The following is a 22,961-nucleotide window of genomic DNA, read 5'->3' as shown; positions in this document are numbered from 1 at the left end:
ATGATCTTCATCCTCTTCATCGGTGAGTATCATTGATCCAGGATGGATGGTATCAGGAGTATTGATACAGGATAGATGGCATCAGGAGTATTGATCCAGGATGGATGGCATCAGGAGTATTGATCCAGGATGGATGGCATCAGGAGTATTGATCCAGGATGGATGGTATCAGGAGTATTGATACAGGATAGATGGCATCAGGAGTATTGATCCAGGATGGATGGCATCAGGAGTATTGATCCAGGATGGATGGCATCAGGAGTATTGATCCAGGATGGATGGTATCAGGAGTATTGATACAGGATGGATGGTATCAGGAGTATTGATCCAGGATGGATGGCATCAGGAGTATTGATCCAAGATGGATAGCATCAGGAGTATTGATCCAGGATGGATAGCATCAGGAGTATTGATCCAGGATGGATAGCATCAGGAGTATTGATCCAAGATGGATAGCATCAGGAGTATTGATCCAGGATGGATAGCATCAGGAGTATTGATCCAAGATGGATAGCATCAGGAGTATTGATCCAGGATGGATAGCATCAGGAGTATTGAGCCAGGATGGATGGTATCAGGAGTATTGATCCAGGATGGATAGCATCAGGAGTATTGATCCAGGATGGATGGTATCAGGAGTATTGATACAGGATGGATGGTATCAGGAGTATTGATCCAGGATGGATGGCATCAGGAGTATTGATCCAAGATGGATAGCATCAGGAGTATTGATCCAGGATGGATAGCATCAGGAGTATTGATCCAGGATGGATAGCATCAGGAGTATTGATCCAAGATGGATAGCATCAGGAGTATTGATCCAGGATGGATAGCATCAGGAGTATTGATCCAAGATGGATAGCATCAGGAGTATTGATCCAGGATGGATAGCATCAGGAGTATTGAGCCAGGATGGATGGTATCAGGAGTATTGATCCAGGATGGATAGCATCAGGAGTATTGATCCAGGATGGATGGTATCAGGAGTATTGATCCAGATGGATGGTATCAGGAGTATTGATCCAGGATGGATGGTATCAGGAGTATTGATCCAGGATGGATGGTATCAGGAGTATTGATCCAGGATGGATGGTATCAGGAGTATTGATACAGGATGGATAGCATCAGGAGTATTGATCCAGGATGGATGGCATCAGGAGTATTGATCCAGGATGGATAGCATCAGGAGTATTGATCCAGGATGGATAGCATTAGGAGTATTGATCCAGGATGGATAGCATTAGGAGTATTGATCCAGGATGGATAGCATCAGGAGTATTGATCCAGGATGGATGGTATCAGGAGTATTGATCTAGATGGATGGTATCAGGAGTATTGATACAGGATGGATGGTATCAGGAGTATTGATCCAGGATGGATGGCATCAGGAGTATTGATCCAGGATGGATGGTATCAGGAGTATTGATCCAGATGGATGGTATCAGGAGTATTGATCCAGGATGGATGGCATCAGGAGTATTGATCCAGGATGGATGGTATCAGGAGTATTGATCTAGGATGGATGGTATCAGGAGTATTGATCCAGGATGGATATTATCAGGAGTATTGATCCAGGATGGATAGCATCAGGAGTATTGATCCAGGATGGATAGTATCAAGAGTATTGATCCAGGATGGATGGTATCAGGAGTATTGATCCAGGATGGATGGTATCAGGAGTATTGATCCAGGATGGATAGTATCAAGAGTATTGATCCAGGATGGATGGTATCAGAAGTATTGATCCAGGATGGATGGTATCAGGACTATTGATCCAGGATGGATGGTATCAGGACTATTGATACAGGATGGATGGTATCAGGACTATTGATCCAGGATGGATGGCATCAGGAGTATTGATCCAGGATGGATGGTATCAGGAGTATTGATCCAGATGGATGGTATCAGGAGTATTGATCCGGGATGGATGGCATCAGGAGTATTGATCCAGGATGGATGGCATCAGGAGTATTGATCCAGGATGGATGGTATCAGGAGTATTGATACAGGATGGATGGTATCAGGAGTATTGATCCAGGATGGAAAGCATCAGGAGTATTGATCCAGGATGGATGGTATCAGGAGTATTGATCCAGATGGATGGTATCAGGAGTATTGATCCAGGATGGATGGTATCAGGAGTATTGATCCAGGATGGATAGTATCAAGAGTATTGATCCAGGATGGATGGTATCAGGAGTATTGATCCAGGATGGATAGCATCAGGAGTATTGATCCAGGATGGATGGTATCAGGAGTATTGATCCAGGATGGATGGCATCAGGAGTATTGATCCAGGATGGATAGCATCAGGAGTATTGATCCAGGATGGATAGTATCAGGAGTATTGATCCAGGATGGATAGCATCAGGAGTATTGATACAGGATGGATAGCATCAGGAGTATTGATCCAAGATGGATAGCATCAGGAGTATTGATCCAGGATGGATAGCATCAGGAGTATTGATCCAGGATGGATGGCATCAGGAGTATTGATACAGGATGGATGGTATCAGGAGTATTGATCCAGGATTGATGGCATCAGGAGTATTGATCCAGGATGGATAGCATCAGGAGTATTGATCCAGGATGGATAGCATCAGGAGTATTGATACAGGATGGATAGCATCAGGAGTATTGATCCAAGATGGATAGCATCAGGAGTATTGATCCAGGATGGATAGCACCAGGAGTATTGATCCAGGATGGATGGTATCAGGAGTATTGATCCAGGATGGATAGCATCAGGAGTATTGATCCAGGATGGATGGCATCAGGAGTATTGATCCAGAATGGATGGCATCAGGAGTATTGATCCAGGATGGATAGCATCAGGAGTATTGATCCAGGATGGATAGCATTAGGAGTATTGATCCAGGATGGATGGTATCAGGAGTATTGATCCAGATGGATGGTATCAGGAGTATTGATCCAGGATGGATGGCATCAGGAGTATTGATCCAGGATGGATGGCATCAGGAGTATTGATCCAGGATGGATGGTATCAGGAGTATTGATACAGGATGGATGGTATCAGGAGTATTGATCCAGGATGGATAGCATCAGGAGTATTGATCCAGGATGGATGGTATCAGGAGTATTGATCCAGATGGATGGTATCAGGAGTATTGATCCAGGATGGATGGCATCAGGACTATTGATCCAGGATGGATGGCATCAGAAGTATTGATCCAGGATGGATGGTATCAGGAGTATTGATCCAGGATGGATGGTATCAGGACTATTGATCCAGGATGGATAGTATCAGGAGTATGGATCCAGGATGGATAGTATCAGGAGTATTGATCCAGGATGGATGGTATCAGGACTATTGTATGCAGGTGAAATCAGTCAGATGTTCATGAAACTCAGTTCTGCCAGCAGAGGAAGTCTCTTCAAACATGTACTCACTTGTTAAACTCCAACTTTTGTGAGGAATGTTTCTACTTGTTGTCGCCTGCTTTTCGCCTCAGTCTGATGTATTTATGAACATCACAGTAAATTCTTCTTCTACAGATAGTATAATATATAATGATTCAACTCATTCATCATTGTTTGTTCCAATTTGCAGATTCTTTTTGCTAAAACAATAAACTCAAAGTCTTTATTACAATTCTTACTGAATACAATCTGACACTCTGCCTGACGGTATCTTTCTAGATTCTGTTGTATATTCTCAAACATGTTCTCTTGTCATCTTGGTCCAGCTCTTTATCAAAGCTCTCCCATGTTTCTTCTGAGTTAAATCTTCACACTACAGATGTCTTCATTTCATCAATGGGACATATACCTCATGTCTTTTCACCGACTATTCAGTCTTCCTGCAGTCTTTTTCCCAGCAGCTGGACTCCAGGAAGCCCCTGAGGGCCGCTGTCCTGGCGGCTCCTGTAACCCCCAGCTGGGCGACTTGATGGTGGGTCGAGCGTCTCGGCTGTCGGCCTCATCCACCTGCGGTCTGGACGGACCGCAGAAGTACTGCATCATCGGATACCTGGAGGTCAGAGCTCACCTGAAATCAACACATCTAAATCTGTAGAGAAGGGAAGAGACGCGAGCTCCCTCCGGTGAACACAAACCAGCTCTTTTTGATTAGTGAATGAAAACCTGCGTTTGAGTCAAAATACAAGTAGATAAAGTACGAGTAGCATTGTGATTGTCACAAGCACACACATGCATTTATGTGTCTAATACACAGTGTGTGTGTGTGTGTGTGTGTGTGTGTGTGTGTGTGTGTGTGTGTGTGTGTGTGTGTGTGTGTGTGTTCCAGGTGAACCTGGTGTTCTCTGTCTCGATGTTTCCTCTCTGCGTTCTGTCTGATCGACGTGTCTCTGGCTTGAACTCCTTCATACTCCAACATGTTCGGATCCGTCTCTGTTCTATGAAACATGTTTTTCTCTGCAGGACTCGACGCGGCTTCTTACTTTTTTCTTCTTTCTTTTTCCTCCACCTGCACTTTCTTTGTCTTCTCTTCATTCTTTACAATCTTTATTCTGACACAGAAATGTTCCAAACTGTTCTTTATTTTTTGTTTTTTTATGTCTCTTCTTTATTGTTTTTTTTTTTTTTTTACTGTTTTCATTCTTTTTTATTGTTTTTTATGATCTGTTCTTCAATGTTCTTTACTCTTCTTTACTGTTCTTTATTGTTCTTTACTGTCTTAGTCAGATGCTGCGAGAGGAACTGAGCCTTCTGAACCGGTTTGGTTTAACGCGTCTTTGTCCAATAGGAGGAGCAGAATGCTTCATGTGTGTGTCTTCGTCCAATAGGAGGAGCAGAATGCTTCATGTGTGTGTCTTCGTCCAATAGGAGGAGCAGAATGCTTCATGTGTGTGTCTTCGTCCAATAGGAGGAGCAGAATGCTTCATGTGTGTGTCTTCGTCCAATAGGAGGAGCAGAAGTGCTTCACATGTGACTCTCGTCTGCCATACAATCACCATGGCAACCCCAACAGCCACCGCATTGAGAACGTCATCACGACCTTCGACCCCGAGAGGAAAACAAAATGGTGGCAGTCTGAAAACGGTTGGTTTCGAGTATAATACGAGTCAGAGCTGTAACAAAGCTAAAGGCTGCGCATGCTAACGCCCTGCGTCCTGCTGCCTGAAGGAGCTCATCACGTCAGCGTCCGGCTGGACCTGGAGACCGTGTTCCAGTTCAGTCACCTGGTGCTCACCTTCAAGGTGAGGCTCCTCAGCCTGCAGATGAATTATGATCACAGTGACCAACGCGGTGGACCACACTGCAGTAGTGACAAGTCAGAAGTTATTAGGTAACGGTCCAATGAAAGAGGGTTCTGTGAATGTTCCATGGTCATGGTCCATGGTCATGTTCCATGTTCCATGTTCATGGTCATGTTCCATGTTCCATGTTCATTTCCATGGTCCATGGTCATGGTCCATGTTCATTTCCATGGTCCATGGTCCATGGTCATGGTCCATGGTCCATGTTCATTTCCATGGTCCATGGTCCATGTTCATTTCCATGGTCCATGGTCATGGTCCATGTTCATTTCCATGGTCCATGGTCATGGTCCATGGTCCATGTTCATTTCCATGGTCCATGGTCATGGTCCATGTTCATTTCCATGGTCCATGGTCATGTTCCATGTTCATTTCCATGGTCCATGTTCCATGGTCATGGTCCATGGTCCATGTTCATTTCCATGGTCCATGGTCCATGTTCATTTCCATGGTCCATGGTCATGGTCCATGTTCATTTCCATGGTCCATGGTCATGGTCCATGGTCCATGTTCATTTCCATGGTCCATGGTCATGGTCCATGTTCATTTCCATGGTCCATGGTCATGTTCCATGTTCCATGTTCATTTCCATGGTCCATGTTCCATGTTCCATGTTCATGTTTTATGTTTCATGGTCATGTTCTAGCCTCAGCCGGTTCACAGCCATACGGGGTAAAGTAGTGAGTGGGTTTCTGTACTCTGATGAGATAAATGCAGCACCGAGGCTATGCTAGTATTAGTGCTAACAGAATTATCCACATGGAAACAATAATGATTGTTTTGAGGACTGAACTAGAGAACACGGACCTGGTGCCAGGTTCTCTACCTGGTGCCAGGTTCTCTGGAACAAATGTAACTCTCTCTCTCTCTCTCTCTCTCTCTCTCTCTCTCTCTCTCGATCTCTGCAGAGTTTCCGTCCGGCGGCCATGTTGGTGGAGCGATCAAAAGATTTTGGACGGAGCTGGAAGGTTTTGCGTTACTTTGCAGAAGATTGTTCTCGTTCGTTCCCGTCTGTTTCCAGCCAGCCGGCCAACAGCATCGACGACATCGTCTGTGACAGCAGATACTCCGGATCGGATCCGTCCACCAACGGAGAGGTAGCATGTCTCATGTGGCTGACGCTTCCATCCAAAGAGACTGACATCACGCTCGACACCAGAAGGGGCAAAGCGCGGCCCGCCAAGTATTACAATTATTCTAATTTAAAAAAATAAAAAATAAATATTGGGAGGGATTATTATTGATATTGGGCTTAGCGGACATACCTCAGCACATTGTCATACACGTCAACAGGTAGTAATATTTAATTTTGACAGCTAAAGCCTCAAACCCACTGAGTGGAGCGACTTACCCGTTTGGGATAAGAACTTCAGTCATGGTTTCACATTTATAAAATTATACCACAGAACTGCATGCTGGGAAGTCCTGTCAAACTCGCAGAGAGAACATAAATGAGTTCAGGCTATTGGTCCGGCCCTCCACAATATTTTCGGCTCCTCATGCGGCCCCCTAGGAAAAATAATTGCTGTTATTGATCATTCTGGTCACATGACATCTGTTGCTTCTGTCCAACCTGGAGAGGATCCTGTTGCTCTATGAAGCGTCTTCCTGTTTCCTGTGAAGGTTTTACTGTCTTTATTGGGGAGTTGTTCCTGACGTGAGGTCCTGGGGCACGATGTCATGAGTACAGACTCTAAAGCCCTGAGGATCATTTTAATTTGTGATTTTGGGCTGTAAAAATAAACTTAACAGAACTAATCATACAAAAAGAAGTGTTGATCACATTACTAATGAATAAATGCTCTGGCAGCAGAACCAGGTGAATATATAGTTTACAGTAGTGGACACAGCTGTAATGAGTGCTGTGCTTGTTGTATTCATGTGTTTATTGAAATATTGTCTATTATTCTATATAATATTGGTATGTAGTCTATGTATGGGTTTACTTTGTTCAACAGGTGGTGCTGAAAGCTCTGGATCCTATCTTTGAGTTAGAGGACCCGTACGCACCCAACGTCCAAGGTGAGCATCAAGTTCATCACGTTCATTTGCTAAAAAAAGATCATGTTAACATGTTCATCATATTCCTCTTGTCCTTCACAGAGCTGATCACCCTGACCAACCTCCGGGTGAACTTCTCTGGTCTCTTCACGCTGGGTGACCTGCTGCAGGGTGACCGGCCGCAGGGTGACCGGCCGCAGGGTGACGGGCCGCAGGGTGACGGGCCGCAGGGTGACCGGCCGCAGGGTGACCGGCCGCAGGGTGACGGGCCGCAGGGTGACGGGCCGCAGGGTGACGGGCCGCAGGGTGACCGGCCGCAGGGTGACCGGCCGCAGGGTGACCTGCCGCAGGGTGACGGGCCGCAGGGTGACCGGCCGCAGGGTGACCGGCCGCAGGGTGACCGGCCGCAGGGTGACGGGCCGCAGGGTGACGGGCCGCAGGGTGACGGGCCGCAGGGTGACGGGCCGCAGGGTGACCGGCCGCAGGGTGACGGGCCGCAGGGTGACGGGCCGCAGGGTGACCGGCCGCAGGGTGACCGGCCGCAGGGTGACCTGCCGCAGGGTGACCTGCCGCAGGGTGACCGGCCGCAGGGTGACGGGCCGCAGGGTGACGGACCGCAGGGTGACCGGCCGCAGGGTGACCGGCCGCAGGGTGACCGGCCGCAGGGTGATGGGCTGCCGACTCGGAGGCGCAGGACTCCTGAAGACCAGTACTACTATGCCCTGTACAACATGGTGCTGCGAGGGAGCTGCTTCTGCCACGGACACGCCAGCAGCTGCACCCCGCTGGACGCAGGGCGGGGAGACACCTTCACCCAGACCAACATGGTACGACCAGGACCTGGACCAGGACCAGGACCTGGTCCGGACCTGCATCGTCTCTGAAAACAAGTACACATGAGGAAGAGATTCTTTCTGCTCTTCAGGTTCACGGCCGCTGTGTTTGTCAGCATAACACAGCCGGAGAGAACTGTGAGCGCTGCCAGGACTTCCACCACGACGCCCCCTGGAGGCCTGGAGGGGGAAGCACCGCCAGCGCCTGCAGGAGTACAAGCCTTTCATGAGCACGAGCAGGTTGTGTTGGAGTCAGGACGCCGGTCTTCATCCTCTTCTCTTCTCTCTCAGGATGCAACTGTAACGGCCACTCGCACTCGTGTCACTTCGACGCCGCTCGCTTTGAAGCGTCCGGCCGGCTGAGCGGCGGCGTGTGTGAGGACTGCCTCCACGACAGGGCGGGGCCTCAGTGCGAGCGCTGCCGGCCGTTCCTGTTCCAGGACCCCGAGAGAGCGCCGGACCACCCGCTCGCCTGCAGACGTACGCTTCCACTGCTTTCATTCACTCACTCTCACAGCAACACACTTCACCTCTCTTCTGATATACAAGATGTTTTAAGGCTCGCTGGCCTTCAGAGAAAGATGGACGGGTTCCCCGGCACCGAGACCTCCTGTTGAGGTCCAGAACCCTCAGACCGGTGCTGACGTTAAGGTGCCGGTTAAGATCCTGAGGGATACGGGGACTCGACTCTATGTTCACTCCGTTCCGCTGTTCTGGGATGAGACGGATGCGGCGCATCCTGATGCGACCGCGGTCCCGATCGGCCCAGAGGACGAGCGGCCGAGCGCTCACCTTCAGCAGAGCCCTGGAGACAGGAAGTGTCTGAGCTGCAGGACTGCAACCCACCCTGACTGCTCGTTGTGTCTTCACGTCTCTTGTGTTGCAGCGTGTGACTGCGACCCGGCGGGCTCAGAGGGCGGCGGCCTGTGTGACGCGCTGAGCGGCAGGTGTGTGTGTAAGGAGCAGGTGGAGGGCCGGCGCTGCGACCGATGCAAACACGGCTTCTTCAACCTGAGAGCGGACGAGCCGGCCGGCTGCCAGGGTGAGGAGACGCTCATGAGGAACACTCCCAACGCAGTCGTTACCTTCTGATGGTGTGTGTGTGTGTGTGTGTGTGTCTCTTCAGTGTGCAGGTGCCATGTCTTGGGAAGTGTTGGGTCATGTGATCAGCAGACAGGAAGTTGTGAATGCGTCCCTGTGGCCAGCGGTCCTCTGTGTGATCAATGTCTGGTAGGTTTTAAAACACAACACTTAAAAACTCTGTACTGACCTCTGGCGGCCGCTGGGGTCACTGCATCTACTGGGACACCTGTCTCTCTGTTACCTGTCTCTCATCATGTGTTCCTCAGCCAGGGTTCTGGGGTTTGGGATCCTCTGAGTCCAGGTGTTCTCCATGTGACTGTGATGTGGGAGGAGCTTACAGCAGCAGGTTTGTTTCCTCTGAGCTAACGATGTCGTCACATGACTGATGACGCAGCCGAACCTTGAACAGGTCTCCATCTATGAACTCACTGACTCTGTTAGAACAATTCAGCTTGTTGGTTCAGGACTCCACCCTGATGCTGGGTCACAGCCAGAGTTAAGGGTTAGGGTTAAGGGTTAGGGGTTAGAGTTAAGGGTTAGGGTCAAGGGTTAGAGTTATGGTTAGAGTTAAGGGTTAGGGTTAAGGGTTAGGGGTTAGAGTTATGGGTTAGAGTTAAGGGTTAGGGTTAAGGATTCAGGACTCAATCCTATTGCAGGAGATCTTTTATACTTCCTGTTTCTGCAGAGGACTGATGGGGTGGACTTCCTGTTCCTCAGGTGTTCTCCAGAGGACGGGCAGTGTCAGTGTTTACCCAACATGGCGGGGCCGCGCTGCTCTGACCCCGCCCCTCGCTACTTCCTGCCTCCACTGGACTACTTCCTGTATGAGGCGGAGCTCGCTGCTCCGCTGCAGACAGGAGGCTCTCCTCCTCCTCCTCCCCCGTCTCCTCCTCCTTCTTCTCCTCTGGTGTGTAACGCTGCGTAGATGTGATGGTATCAGTGTGTGTGTGTATATAATCTGTGTACCTGTGTACTTGTGTTTTCAGCTGGACCCGGTGGTTTCCCCTCAGTGCGAGCGCTTCTACAGAGAACACGGTTACGACTTTAAGTTCATGAACGGGAGAGTGGTTCTGGTTCGGAGGACTCGACACCTCGCCCGCCGCTGGAGGCGGGGTCAGGTAGGATGTTTCATTCACTTCCTGTTGCGCTGTAGTTTTGACCAATTGGGAGCCGCGGGCTGACCTTTCAGCCAATCACGTGGCTCTGAGTGTAACGGCTACTTGTCTGCAGCAGAGCCGCCTCCCTCTGGAGCCGGGCCACGCCCTGCAGATCATCCCCCGTCAAAGGACGGTTGGTCAGCCCATCACCTGGACCGGCCTGGGATTGGTCAGGGTGAAGGAGGGGGCGGGGCTTAGGTTCACTGTGGACAACCTCCCATCACCAATGGATTACCAGCTGGTTATTCGTTATGAGTCAGAGGTAAAGAGTTCTGGTTCTGATTCTGGTCCTGGTGCTAGTGCTGGTTGTGGTTCTGGTCCTGGTTCAGGTGCTGGTTATGATCCTTGTTCTGGTTCTGGTCCTGGTCCTTGTTCTGATTCTGGTCCTGGTTCTGTTCTTGGTTCTGATTCTAGTCCTGGTTCTAGTTCTGGTTCTGGTTCTGGTTGAGGTTCTGGTGCTGGTCCTGGTTCTGGTCAAGACATATTACATTGTCTAAATGTAATAACACAGAGGTTTGGGTCCAGGTTCTGTGGGCCTGTGGGAGCAGAACTCTTCAGCTGCATGAAGACATTTACTTCCTGCTGTATTCTAACAGCTGGTCTTCCTCTGCAGCCTCCGTCTGATTGGCTGGCTTCAGTCAGCATCGCTACAGTGTCACCGGGCAGCGGCGGCTGCAGCAGTGACCCGACAGGAAGTACAAGTCTGGTTCTTCCTGCCAACTCCAGGTGAGAAGAACACGACAGTGGAATAGTCCCTTTTGGTGAGGACGGTTCTGACAGAGGGGAAAGACCCGGAAGTCTCTCAGTGTTCACCATGGTGACTTCTCTAAATGCAAAGGAAAGGAGCTGTAATGCTTCCTAACGTAGTTCCTTTAGCTTAGGAACCATCTCTCTAGTGGGGTAACATGGTACTATGATCTCTCTAGTGGGGTAACATGGTACTATGATCTCTCTAGTGGGGTAACATGGTACTATGATCTCTCTAGTGGGGTAATATGGTACTATGATCTCTCTAGTGGGGTAACATGGTACTATGATCTCTCTAGTGGGGTAACATGGTACTATGATCTCTCTAGTGGGGTAATATGGTACTATGATCTCTCTAGTGGGGTAATATGGTACTATGATCTCTCTAGTGGGGTAACATGGTACTATGATCTCTCTAGTGGGGTAATATGGTACTATGATCTCTCTAGTGGGGTAATATGGTACTATGATCTCTCTCGTGGGGTAATATGGTACTATGATCTCTCTAGTGGGGTAACATGGTACTATGATCTCTCTAGTGGGGTAATATGGTACTATGATCTCTCTAGTGGGGTAACATGGTACTATGATCTCTCTAGTGGTGTAATATAGTACTATGATCTCTCTAGTGGGGTAACATGGTGCTATGATCTCTCTAGTGGGGTAATATAGTACTATGATCTCTCTAGTGGGGTAATATAGTACTATGATCTCTCTAGTGGGGTAATATGGTACTATGATCTCTCTAGTGGGGTAATATAGTACTATGATCTCTCTAGTGGGGTAATATGGTACTATGATCTCTCTAGTGGGGTAATATAGTACTATGATCTCTCTAGTGGGGTAATATGGTACTATGATCTCTCTAGTGGGGTAATATGGTACTATGATCTCTCTAGTGGGGTAATATAGTACTATGATCTCTCTAGTGGGGTAATATAGTACTATGATCTCTCTAGTGGGGTAACATGGTACTATGATCTCTCTAGTGGGGTAATATAGTACTATGATCTCTCTAGTGGGGTAATATAGTACTATGATCTCTCTAGTGGGGTAATATAGTACTATGATCTCTCTAGTGGGGTAATATGGTACTATGATCTCTCTAGTGGGGTAATATGGTACTATGATCTCTCTCGTGGGGTAATATGGTACTATGATCTCTCTAGTGGGGTAACATGGTACTATGATCTCTCTAGTGGGGTAATATGGTACTATGATCTCTCTAGTGGGGTAACATGGTACTATGATCTCTCTAGTGGGGTAATATGGTACTATGATCTCTCTAGTGGGGTAACATGGTACTATGATCTCTCTAGTGGGGTAATATAGTACTATGATCTCTCTAGTGGGGTAACATGGTACTATGATCTCTCTAGTGGGGTAATATAGTACTATGATCTCTCTAGTGGGGTAACATGGTACTATGATCTCTCTAGTGGGGTAATATGGTACTATGATCTCTCTAGTGGGGTAATATAGTACTATGATCTCTCTAGTGGGGTAATATGGTACTATGATCTCTCTAGTGGGGTAATATAGTACTATGATCTCTCTAGTGGGGTAATATGGTACTATGATCTCTCTAGTGGGGTAATATAGTACTATGATCTCTCTAGTGGGGTAATATGGTACTATGATCTCTCTAGTGGGGTAATATAGTACTATGATCTCTCTAGTGGGGTAATATAGTACTATGATCTCTCTAGTGAGGTAATATGGTACTATGATCTCTCTAGTGAGGTAATATGGTACTATGATCTCTCTAGTGGGGTAATATGGTACTATGATCTCTCTAGTGAGGTAATATGGTACTATGATCTCTCTAGTGGGGTAATATAGTACTATGATCTCTCTAGTGAGGTAATATGGTACTATGATCTCTCTAGTGAGGTAATATGGTACTATGATCTCTCTAGTGGGGTAATATGGTACTATGATCTCTCTAGTGAGGTAATATGGTACTATGATCTCTCTAGTGGGGTAACATGGTACTATGATCTCTCTAGTGGGGTAACATGGTACTATGATCTCTCTAGTGGGGTAATATTACGATCAACTCATGGTTCATGATTAGTTAACTCAGAGTTTGAGTTAGTTAACTCGTGAATCATTAACTCAGAGTTTGAGTTAGTTAACTCGTGATTAGTTAACTCGGGGTTAGACTTTGTTAACGCTGCCTTCTGAAACAAAGCCCAGGTGTAAAGTTGGAGAGACTTCCTCCTTTGTTCCTGGCAGACGGATGTTATTCACAGAGTGGCCACTAGAGGCCACTGTAGAAGTGTTTACGTCTTTGTGTGTGTGTGTGTGTGTGTGTGTGTGTGTGTGTGTGTGTGTGTGTGTGTGTGTGTGTGTGTGTGTGTGTGTGTGTGTGCAGGTGGGGGGTCCTGGACTCTGGTCTGTGTCTCACTGCTGGCGCTCGGTACTTGGTGGACGTGGTCTTCAGTAAACTCTCCGGGTCGGACGGCTCACACATCCTGATCGACTCGGTGAGACGTCTTCATCCTCACTGACGATGACGAGGCAGCAGAGTCCCATAATAATAACTAGTATGACCTCATGCATACAATACATGTACTACACATGAAGTACTGTGTCTTTGTACATCCTGAATGATGTACCGTGTGTGTGTGTACGTCCTAAATGAAGTACTGTGTCCTCAGCTGGGTCTGGTCCGGGCTCCTGGTGCTGCTCAGGACTTCTGCTCCCAGAGGAGCGTTGACTCTTCGCAGCTCTTCGGCTGCGTTGGGTTGAACGTGGAGCTCAATGCAGACGAGTCACTGAGAGAAGTGTGTGAAGGACTCATGAAGAGCTTGTCAGCACGAGTACACAACGGAGCTGTGTGTGAGTACACAACACATACACACACGAGTACACAACAGTATTTGTGTGTTGTGGTTAAAGGCTGAGGGTTAAGGCTTGAGGTTAAGGGTTAGGGTTAAGGGTTAGGGTTAAGAGTTGGGTTAAGGGTTATGGTTAAGGCTAGGGTTGAGGTTAAGGTTAAGGGTTTGGGTTAAGATTAAGGCTAGGGTTGAGGTTAAGGGTTAGGGTTAAGGTTAAGAGTTGGGGTTAAGGGTTATGGTTAAGTGTTAGGGTTAAGGCTAGGGTTAAGGTTAAGGGTTAGGGTTAAGAGTTGGGGTTAATGGGTTAAGGGTTGGGGTTAAGGATTAAGGCTACGGTTGAGGTTAAGGTTAAGGGTTTGGGTTAAGGCTAGGGTTAAGGTTAAGGCTAGGGTTAAGGGTTAGGGTTAAGAGTTGGGGTTAATGGGTTAAGGGTTGGGGTTAAGGATTAAGGCTAGGGTTGAGGTTAAGGTTAAGGGTTTGGGTTAAGGCTAGGATTGAGGTTAAGGTTAAGGGTTTGGGTTAAGGCTAGGATTGAGGTTAAGGTTAAGGGTTTGGGTTAAGGCTAGGGTTGAGGTTAAGGTTAAGGGTTTGGGTTAAGGCTAGGGTTAAGGTTAAGGCTAGGGTTAAGGGTTAGGGTTAAGAGTTGGGGTTAATGGGTTAAGGGTTTGGGTTAAGGTTAAGGCTAGGGTTGAGGTTAAGGGTTAGGGTTAAGGTTCTGTGTTTTATTCTGATCCGCCCTGTTCTCAGTATGCAGGTGCAACGCTGACGGCTCTCTCGGGCCGTCCTGCAGTAAACTGGGAGGCTTCTGTGAATGTAAACCCAACGTGATTGGCCGTTGCTGTGATACCTGTTCACCACTGACGTTTGGTTTCGGACCCGACGGCTGCGAACGTAAGAACTCTGACTGAGAGCAGGACCGACCCCGAAGATCAGTGCGTGTCGCTGTGAGCTCGTTCATGACTTCTTTGCGGTCTCGTTGCAGCGTGTGAATGTGACCCTCAGGGGGCGCTGTCGGAGCCGTGCGATCAGGTCGGAGGTCAATGTGTGTGTCGCTCAGAGGTCACAGGTCGACGCTGCGACCGCTGCCAGACTGCATTCTGGGGATTCCCTTCCTGTCGGCCCTGTCAGTGCCACGAGCTGTCTGAAGAGTGTGACCAAGAAACCGGAGAGTGCCTGAACTGCAGGCAGCACGCCACCGGACCCATGTGTGAAAGGTTCATACAAAGACACATTTATATCCACATGAAATATCTACAGAAATGTCAGGCCACACTTTTCTGACCCCGTGCTGCCGATGAAGGTGTGTGGAGGGCTACCTCGGTGACCCGGGCTCCGGGCAGCCCTGCCAGCCCTGCCTGTGTCCAGAAGTTACAAACAGCGGACGATTCTTCGCCACCTCGTGCCAACACGACCCACAATCCCTCAGTCTCACCTGTACCTGCAGGGAGGGGCACGCAGGTAAGAGCTCCCTGTGAGGCCTGATGGGTTCCAGCTGACCGCAGACCTTAATCTGGGACTTCACACGGGTACCGAGCCGTCATGTGAGCACGTGCCGGCTCCTGCTTTACGTCCACATGGGTCATGTGATCTCAGTCCTTTGACTCTCAGGTCCACGCTGCGACAGATGCAGCCCTGGTTTCTATGGCGACCTGCGGTTGCCAGGCGCCCGCTGCATGGCGTGCCCCTGCAACGACAACATAAACCCTGCAGACCCGACCTCTTGCGACAGCCAGACAGGAGCATGTCAACGTTGCCTGCACCACACCACGGGGGCCCGGTGCCAGGACTGCAGACCCGGGTACTACGGGGACGCTCTGGACCAGGACTGCAAAGGTACGACCAGACCATAATACTAATATTGTTCATCATATTCGGCTCGAAAATCTAAGGCTTCAGGCTCTCCAGCATCAAGATGGCCAGCTGCTTTACAGCTTGTGACTGCAGGTCCAGTACGTGTTCCTCCTCTGATACGTTTCATATGCTCATTTCCCAGAGTGCTCTTGTGACCGGCGGGGGACGGAGGTGACCCAGTGTCCTTTGGGGAGTCCTTGTTTCTGTGACTCCAGGACGGGACAGTGCCCCTGCAGGACGGGGGTGATGGGCGCCCTCTGTGACGAGTGTGAGGACGGGTACTGGAACCTGGACGGGGCCTCGGGGTGTCAGGCCTGCAGCTGTGATTCTGTCAACTCCTTCTCCAACATGTGCAGCAAGGTGAGTGGCCGAGACCCGAGCCCACAGAGACCTGGACCCCTGACCCAAACCCACGGAGACCTGGACCTCTGACCCGAACCCATAGAGACCTAGACCCCTGACCCAAACCTACGGAGACCTGGACCTCTGACCCGAACCCACAGAGACTTGGACCCCTGACCCAAACCCACAGAGATCTGGACCCCTGACCTGAACCCACAGAGACCTGGACCCCTGACCCGAACCCACAGAGATCTGGACCCCTGACCCGAACCCACAGAGACCTGGACCCCTGACCCGAACCCACGGAGACCTGGACCTCTGACCTGAACCCACAGAGATCTGGACCCCTGACCTGAACCCACAGAGACCTGGACCCCTGACCCAAACCCACAGAGACCTGGACCCCTGACCCGAACCCACAGAGATCTGGACCCCTGACCTGAACCCACAGAGACCTGGACCTCTGACCCGAACCCACAGAGATCTGGACTCCTGACCCAAACCCACAGAGACCTGGACCCCTGACCCGAACCCACGGAGACCTGGACCTCTGACCCGAACCCACAGAGATCTGGACCCCTGACCTGAACCCACAGAGACCTGGACCCCTGACCCAAACCCACAGAGACCTGGAACCCTGACACGAACCCACAGAGACCTGGACCCCTGACCCGAACCCACAGAGACCTGGACCCCTGACCCGAACCCACAGAGACCTGGACCCCTGACCCGAACCTAGTGCTGCTCAACACTAGACATCACACACTGGAGCTCAATGAAGGATGATGTCATGCCCTGACTGAAGCGGTGATGTGTTCAGGTGACGGGTCAGTGTCCGTGTCGGCCCGAGTTCGGAGGGAGGCAGTGTGACGAGTGTGGTGAGAACCACTTCGGGAACCCGGACCTGCAGTGCATCTGTGAGTGATGCCGGCAGCACATCCCCTGGTGACTCTGCGTGTTGTGACCTCGTGGTGTCTCTCTCAGCTTGTGACTGTAACGTCGAGGGGACGGAGCGCCCGTCGTGTGACCCTGAAACCGGCGAGTGCCTCTGTCGGGTCGGCGTCGCCGGGATCTTCTGTGACGAGTGCGCCCCCGGGTACGACTCGGTGTTCCCGGCCTGCGGCGAGTGCCACCCGTGCAACGTGCTCTGGGGCGGAGACGTGGCCGACGTGCAACGAGCCGCGCTGAGGATGAGGAGCTTCATCCCTCGGCACCGCGACGACGACGACGTGCGGACCGGCGACCGCCACCTGCAACAGATGCTGAAGATGCACTCGGCGCTGGACGACCTCGCCGCCCAGACGGGACGGTCCCAGCCGGACCTGCAGGAGCTGGAGGAGCTGTGTGCCGAGATCCGGTCAGTGTGTCACGGCCTCACAGAAGAGTTTCACAGTGAACTCAGATGGACGTTCCCTCAGATGAATACCTCCTCCACGGCCTCTCTTGTTGTTTTTTCATCTTCAAACTTTAAATATGACAACAAAAGTAATGTTTCACTCCTGCAGGTTTTAAATGAACCTTCTGAAACCCTTTCCTCCTCACAGGAAGCTGCACAACGCCATCGACCCCAACGCGATTGTGATCGACCCGTCTGCTCTCCTGAACATGGAGATGGACAATGTTGATCTGGAGTTCAGGAAGCTGCTGAACAGCGTGAAGGAGAAACTTCTGCAGAGTCCAGACAAAGAAGAGGAACACCCGGACGGTACAGTAATGTTCTGCTTCTGGTTCTGGATGAGCCTTTGTTGATGCCCCTTCACTTCATTGTGTTCTAGCACCTGGCCTACGGTCACTTACTCAAAGGGTGGTCTACTACAGACCGGTTGTTACAGAGCCCATCCAGGGTGGAGGCAGACCTCTTGGTGGTGGAGGCAGACCTCTTGGTGGTGGAGGCAGACCTCTTGAGGGTGGATGCAGACTTCTTGGTGGTGGAGGCAGACCTGTTGGTGGTGCAGGCAGACCTCTTGGTGTTGGTGGCAGACCTCTTGGTGGTGGAAGCAGATCTTGGTGGTGGAGGCAGACCTCTTGGTGGTGGAGGCAGACCTGTTGGTGTTGGTGGCAGACCTCTTGTTGGTTCAGGCAGACCTCTTCGTGGTGGAGGCAGATCTTGGTGTTGGTGGCAAACCTCTTCGTGGTGGAGGCAGATCTTGGTGTTGGTGGCAGACCTCTTGGTGGTGGATGCAGACCTCATGTCAGGACTTCATGCACTTGTTCTTCTTCAGCTGATCTGTGGACTTGTTGTCTTCTGTGATCCTGTTGCAGTGCTGCTGGACGACATCCAGAAGCTTCATGAGACCTTCGTGTTGGACGAGCAGCGAGTAAGGAATGCCACCAACGCTGTGGAGGGGTCCATGGACCGCAGGCAGGAAGTCAAACACAAACTGAACATGTGCAGCAGCAGAGGAGACCTGATGCTGCTGGAGAAGAAGGTCCAAGAGCTCAGCGTGGCCAATCTCAACCGAGCAGTGAGCGCCGCCCTTCAGAGTCACGTGACGCGCATCAACCAATTAGAGCAGCATGAGCTGATAGTGGTGTCAAGGAGGTGAATGAGCCTCCACGTGACCTTCCACCATTGTGTTCTGATGCAGATCTGTGGAGGACCGGGTCTGGAGGACTGCTCAGGATGTGGTGGAGCTCTGTGTGGTCTGGATTTGGGAAAAAGGAAATGTGGAGGTCCAAACTGTGATGGAGTCATTCCAGTCAGTCAGAAAGCTTCAGAGACAGCAGAGGGAGCGAAGGAGCAACTCCTCACCCTCCCATCCCGTCTTCTGGAGGCCCAGAACAAGGTGGGATCATACTGGAGGTTCAGTACACTTCATAGAGGATGTCTTTTAATGCCCCGGACCAGAATTAATGAGTTCCACTGAACAAGGCAAATCTGTGATTCATGATATTAGGGTCTATAAATAATATGTAATAGATTCATAAATGGCTCAACAAGTGCAGATGCTTCATCATCTCACACTTTTAAAAGGTCAACAATGAATCGGTAAACTCTTCAAATGGATAGAAACTGATAGAAATATAATCCAGAAACCAAATAACGGCTTCATGGCTGAAGAATTCAGCTTTCAAAACGTAAATGGATTTCTTTCTTCTCTGTGCCTTGTTTCTTTTCTACTGTTCACATTGTGTGTTTGAGACTCTGAACCCTGAGTTCCTCGCACTGCTCCTCATGCTGACGATGGTTAAATGCAGAGGCCACGTTGTGTGTACCTGTACGTACAACACTGGGTCACTGTTTTACAAATATTGAACTCTGTATTTTATGTCAGATCAACAATGTCAAACAACAAGCTGAGGACACTAAAGACCAGGCCAAAGACCTCCAGGACCAGATCCACAACAACATGGACTCCCTCAAGAGAGAGAAAAATAAAAGCAAGGAGCTCATCCAGCAAGTCAAAGACTACCTCGTAGGTCAGTGTTCAGGAACCTGGTCCTCATCTTGTGGACCTTTGATCCCTTTACAGATGAGAGACTGTATTGTTCAACTCAAGTCATATCTCTGCTTTAAGAAAAGTTTCAGTGGTAATAATGACTCTACATATCCTAACTCCTACATGACGCCAACACAGAAGTCTTCCTTATCGTAAAGAGAAAGATCACATCCTGCAGCAGCAGACCAGACCTGTAACGCAGTAACCTGGACCTTTCTTTTGCTGGATGAATGTTTTACTGAGGCGTTCACACCGTGTGGTGTCATCACAAGGAAACATAGATGAAACAAAGTGATTGCACCTGATGATATGATCTGGAACAGAGTTCATATATAAAGATACTAAAACGTTATAATCAGGTTTCCTCCCTGACAGATGAGATGGTTCCTCCAGAGGACATCGAGAAAATGGCCCAAGCTGTTCTGGCCATCCGGCTGCCACGATCACCAGATCAGATGCAATCATTGATCAATGACATCAACAATCTGCTGTCCAACCCCAACAACGGCCCCGCTGACCTGGAGGAGCACACCAACACCGCCCACACCCTGCTGCAGGAAGCCCAGCAGCTGCAGTCAGTATCCGGATGCGTCTCCACATCGAAACATCTGTGGACCCTAACTCACTCACTCACTCACTCACTCACTCACTCACTCACTCACTCACTCACTATCTCATTCAATATAGAACGTGAAACTTCAACCATTATGAAAGCACTAAACTTTAACAAGAACACAACATTTAACAAAAACACTCAACAAGCAAACAGACTGAAGCTAGAACTTAAGCTAGAACTTAAGCTAAAACTTAAGCTAAAACATAGCTATATGTCAGGAGTAGAACAGTAAGTAGAGATGGATTACATGTGTCTCCTTTCTTTGGTTCTGTTGGCATTCGCTTGCAGCCACAGAAACCTTGCTAGTGATTAGTGTTGTGAACTTAGTGAGCTGTAATGAGAATGTTCACCCGACATGTTGAAAAGAAAGATTTTACAGTTTTAACTTAAGCACCAAACCATTAAACTTGAAACCTGATTTGAACTAAACATGGCCCTGAGACAACGCGCCTACGAGCCTGGACTCAGTGCTACAAGTCATGGACCTATGACACTTAGGAAACATGACTGACACCTCGAATACACGTTCTTTAGTGAGGCAACACTGCCCCAATGTGGAAAATATAAGCATTAGACAATTTATCTAAAATGTATCCCACATATCACCACAGATGTATTCCGAACGTAAACGACAAAGACGCTGAGGCCATACCCGCTCTTGGCCCATATCAGCCCCATTTTAAATGACATTGAGGTTGCTTTCCCTTTCTCGGTGGTGGATTTATACCTCACTCGTCTCAGGTCGGACCTCAGGGTCTTCATGAAGACCGCTTTGTATTTTGAAGCTGTCTTGTTGTTGTTTCTTATGTTGAGGGAGCGGATGAAGAACATCGACGTGACCGAGATCCGCAGAGATATTTACGGAGCAGAGAACGCTCAGGACAAAGCCAACGATGACCTGGACGCCGGCAGCCGGGACAAAGACGCGGCCGGAAGCCGAGTCCAAGACGTAAAGACCAAACACCCGTCATTAAATTCAGGCCTGCCTGCTGTTGAGCGCTTCAATAAGTTATTTCATGTGTTTTTTAGATGAACAACAAACTAGCCGACATCGACACAAAGCTGATGAATCGTAGATCTGAAGATCTGCAGAACCAGAGCGAATATCTCAGGAGGAAAACGGAGCAGAACAGAGAGACGGCCGAAGAGTCCAGAGAGGCTGCAGACTCTGCGTTGAACCAGACCACTGACACAGAACCAGTAAGACCACTGCTACAGAACCTGTACCACTGCCACAGAACCAGTACCACTCCGCTCTGCTGGAGCCGCTTTACAGAGGGGTTCTAGTGATATATTCATGTCTTCTGATCCAGGTGATGGCTCTGTGTTGGTACTTCTCAGTACACTTTATGCAGTACACACTGTGTGAGTACACAGTATTCAGTATGCGGTATCCAGTACAGAATGAGACTGTAGTATTCAGTGTGCACTACACACTGTGTGAGTACACAGTATTCAGTATTCAGTACGCTGTACAGAGAACACAGTACCCTCCTGCAGAACCTTGACCACCTGGTTTGTGCAACAGGAGCTGCGAGAGGCCATGAAGCAGTTTGAGCTGCTGAAGCAGAAACGCTCCGGTCAGCTGGCTGGAGACGAAGCTGGAGACCGACTGAGGAAGACGAGGGAGGAGGCCCAGAAAGTGAAGGAACAGGTGGAGGACAAACTCCAACAGCTGCAAGGTATTCTGAGTACTTGACTTGTGACATCCTCTTAATGTTCCTGTGTACCGTCCGAGGGATATGAACACATGTTTCTTAAATAACTATTACATTGTAAACGCCATATACAAGTGCGTGGGTGCTGAGGAAAGCTCCGGCTCCCATCCGTCTAGCCAGCGTAACCGCGTCGCACTGCGACACCCACAGCAGCCACAGCTCACACATTTGTCCAGACATAAAACAGCAAATAGGCGATATGCAAATGCAGGAAACTCACCAATGAAGCCTCATTTGTGATCCATATATTCATAACAGTCCAACAAAAACGGTCTTCTTACGTTGTAAAAAGGTTCAATAAACAAATAAAAACAAAAAACAATAGTCCAAAGCATATGCTATCTCCCTAAATATCCAGGGACTGGTGTTGGACTGGTGTTGCAATGGTCAATTCAGCTGGAGATATGAAACAATATTTCCGTGTTCATGTCCTGACTGACAAGCTACTTCAGCCAATGAGAGTCTGCAATGAGGAACAGGGTCTGCCTATTCTTCCATGTATGGGACAAGTCACATGGGACCTGCTCCGTGCCACAGCTCTGATGACAGGCGTGTCAGATAGCCAATGAGCTGGCCTAAATGTTGAGTACCAGTGAGTGGGGGTGGGGATATGCAGAACAGGCTCAAAGAGGCCTGAGAGCAATGTGGAGCTGCACAGCCACAGTTTGTCATTGAATTATGAAGTATGAAGTATGAAAATGCATTTTTCTCCGTGTCAGCAATACTTATAGTAAATACAAATAGTACATTTATAAGTTTGCAAGACTTTAAACCTTTTAATAGATATAAAGTACAAATATAATGAATATTTTTATACTCCAGCGTGATACATGTACTGTGTGTTGTCAGATCTGGACCAGAGGATCCAGCAGCTGATCCAGAACAAAGAGGACAAAGCTGCCGAGGTCGCCATCTTGTTAGAAGATGTGGACTCACTGAGGAGGGAGATCTCCAGGAGGGCCGACGGATACGTCAGCTGCACCGCTTAGTACTACTAGTACTACTGTAGTACTGTAGTACTGCACCTCTTAGTACTACTAGTACTACTGTAGTACTGTAGTACTGCACCTCTTAGTACTACTAGTACTAC

At 49.0% G+C, this 22,961-nt stretch overlaps 1 protein-coding gene across 1 annotated transcript; it reads left to right on the top strand.

The window, feature by feature from the left end:
* Positions 1-22,860, top strand: lamb4 (laminin, beta 4). The gene is made up of 35 exons (XM_068596477.1): positions 1-22; positions 3,828-3,997; positions 4,887-5,022; positions 5,107-5,180; positions 6,149-6,337; positions 7,199-7,262; positions 7,344-7,419; positions 7,930-8,068; positions 8,167-8,287; positions 8,366-8,554; positions 8,961-9,116; positions 9,201-9,304; positions 9,424-9,503; positions 9,875-10,064; positions 10,144-10,275; positions 10,388-10,576; positions 10,928-11,040; positions 13,439-13,550; positions 13,725-13,905; positions 14,652-14,795; positions 14,887-15,118; positions 15,205-15,362; positions 15,513-15,737; positions 15,898-16,115; positions 16,918-17,014; positions 17,082-17,454; positions 17,642-17,802; positions 18,360-18,562; positions 18,686-18,883; positions 19,373-19,517; positions 19,913-20,111; positions 20,967-21,102; positions 21,183-21,353; positions 21,682-21,835; positions 22,721-22,860. Exons 1-35 carry the CDS (start codon positions 1-3, stop codon positions 22,858-22,860), a joined length of 5,391 nt encoding a protein of 1,796 aa, XP_068452578.1.
* The last annotated feature ends 101 nt before the right edge of the window (positions 22,861-22,961 follow it).

This window comes from Clinocottus analis, unplaced genomic scaffold, assembly GCF_023055335.1.
Source record: "Clinocottus analis isolate CAN_PGR_092001 unplaced genomic scaffold, fCliAna1.0.p SCAF_38, whole genome shotgun sequence".
Taxonomy (NCBI): domain Eukaryota; kingdom Metazoa; phylum Chordata; class Actinopteri; order Perciformes; family Cottidae; genus Clinocottus; species Clinocottus analis.
Note: the sequence above shows the minus strand (reverse complement) of the source record. Positions and strands in the feature narration are given on the sequence as shown.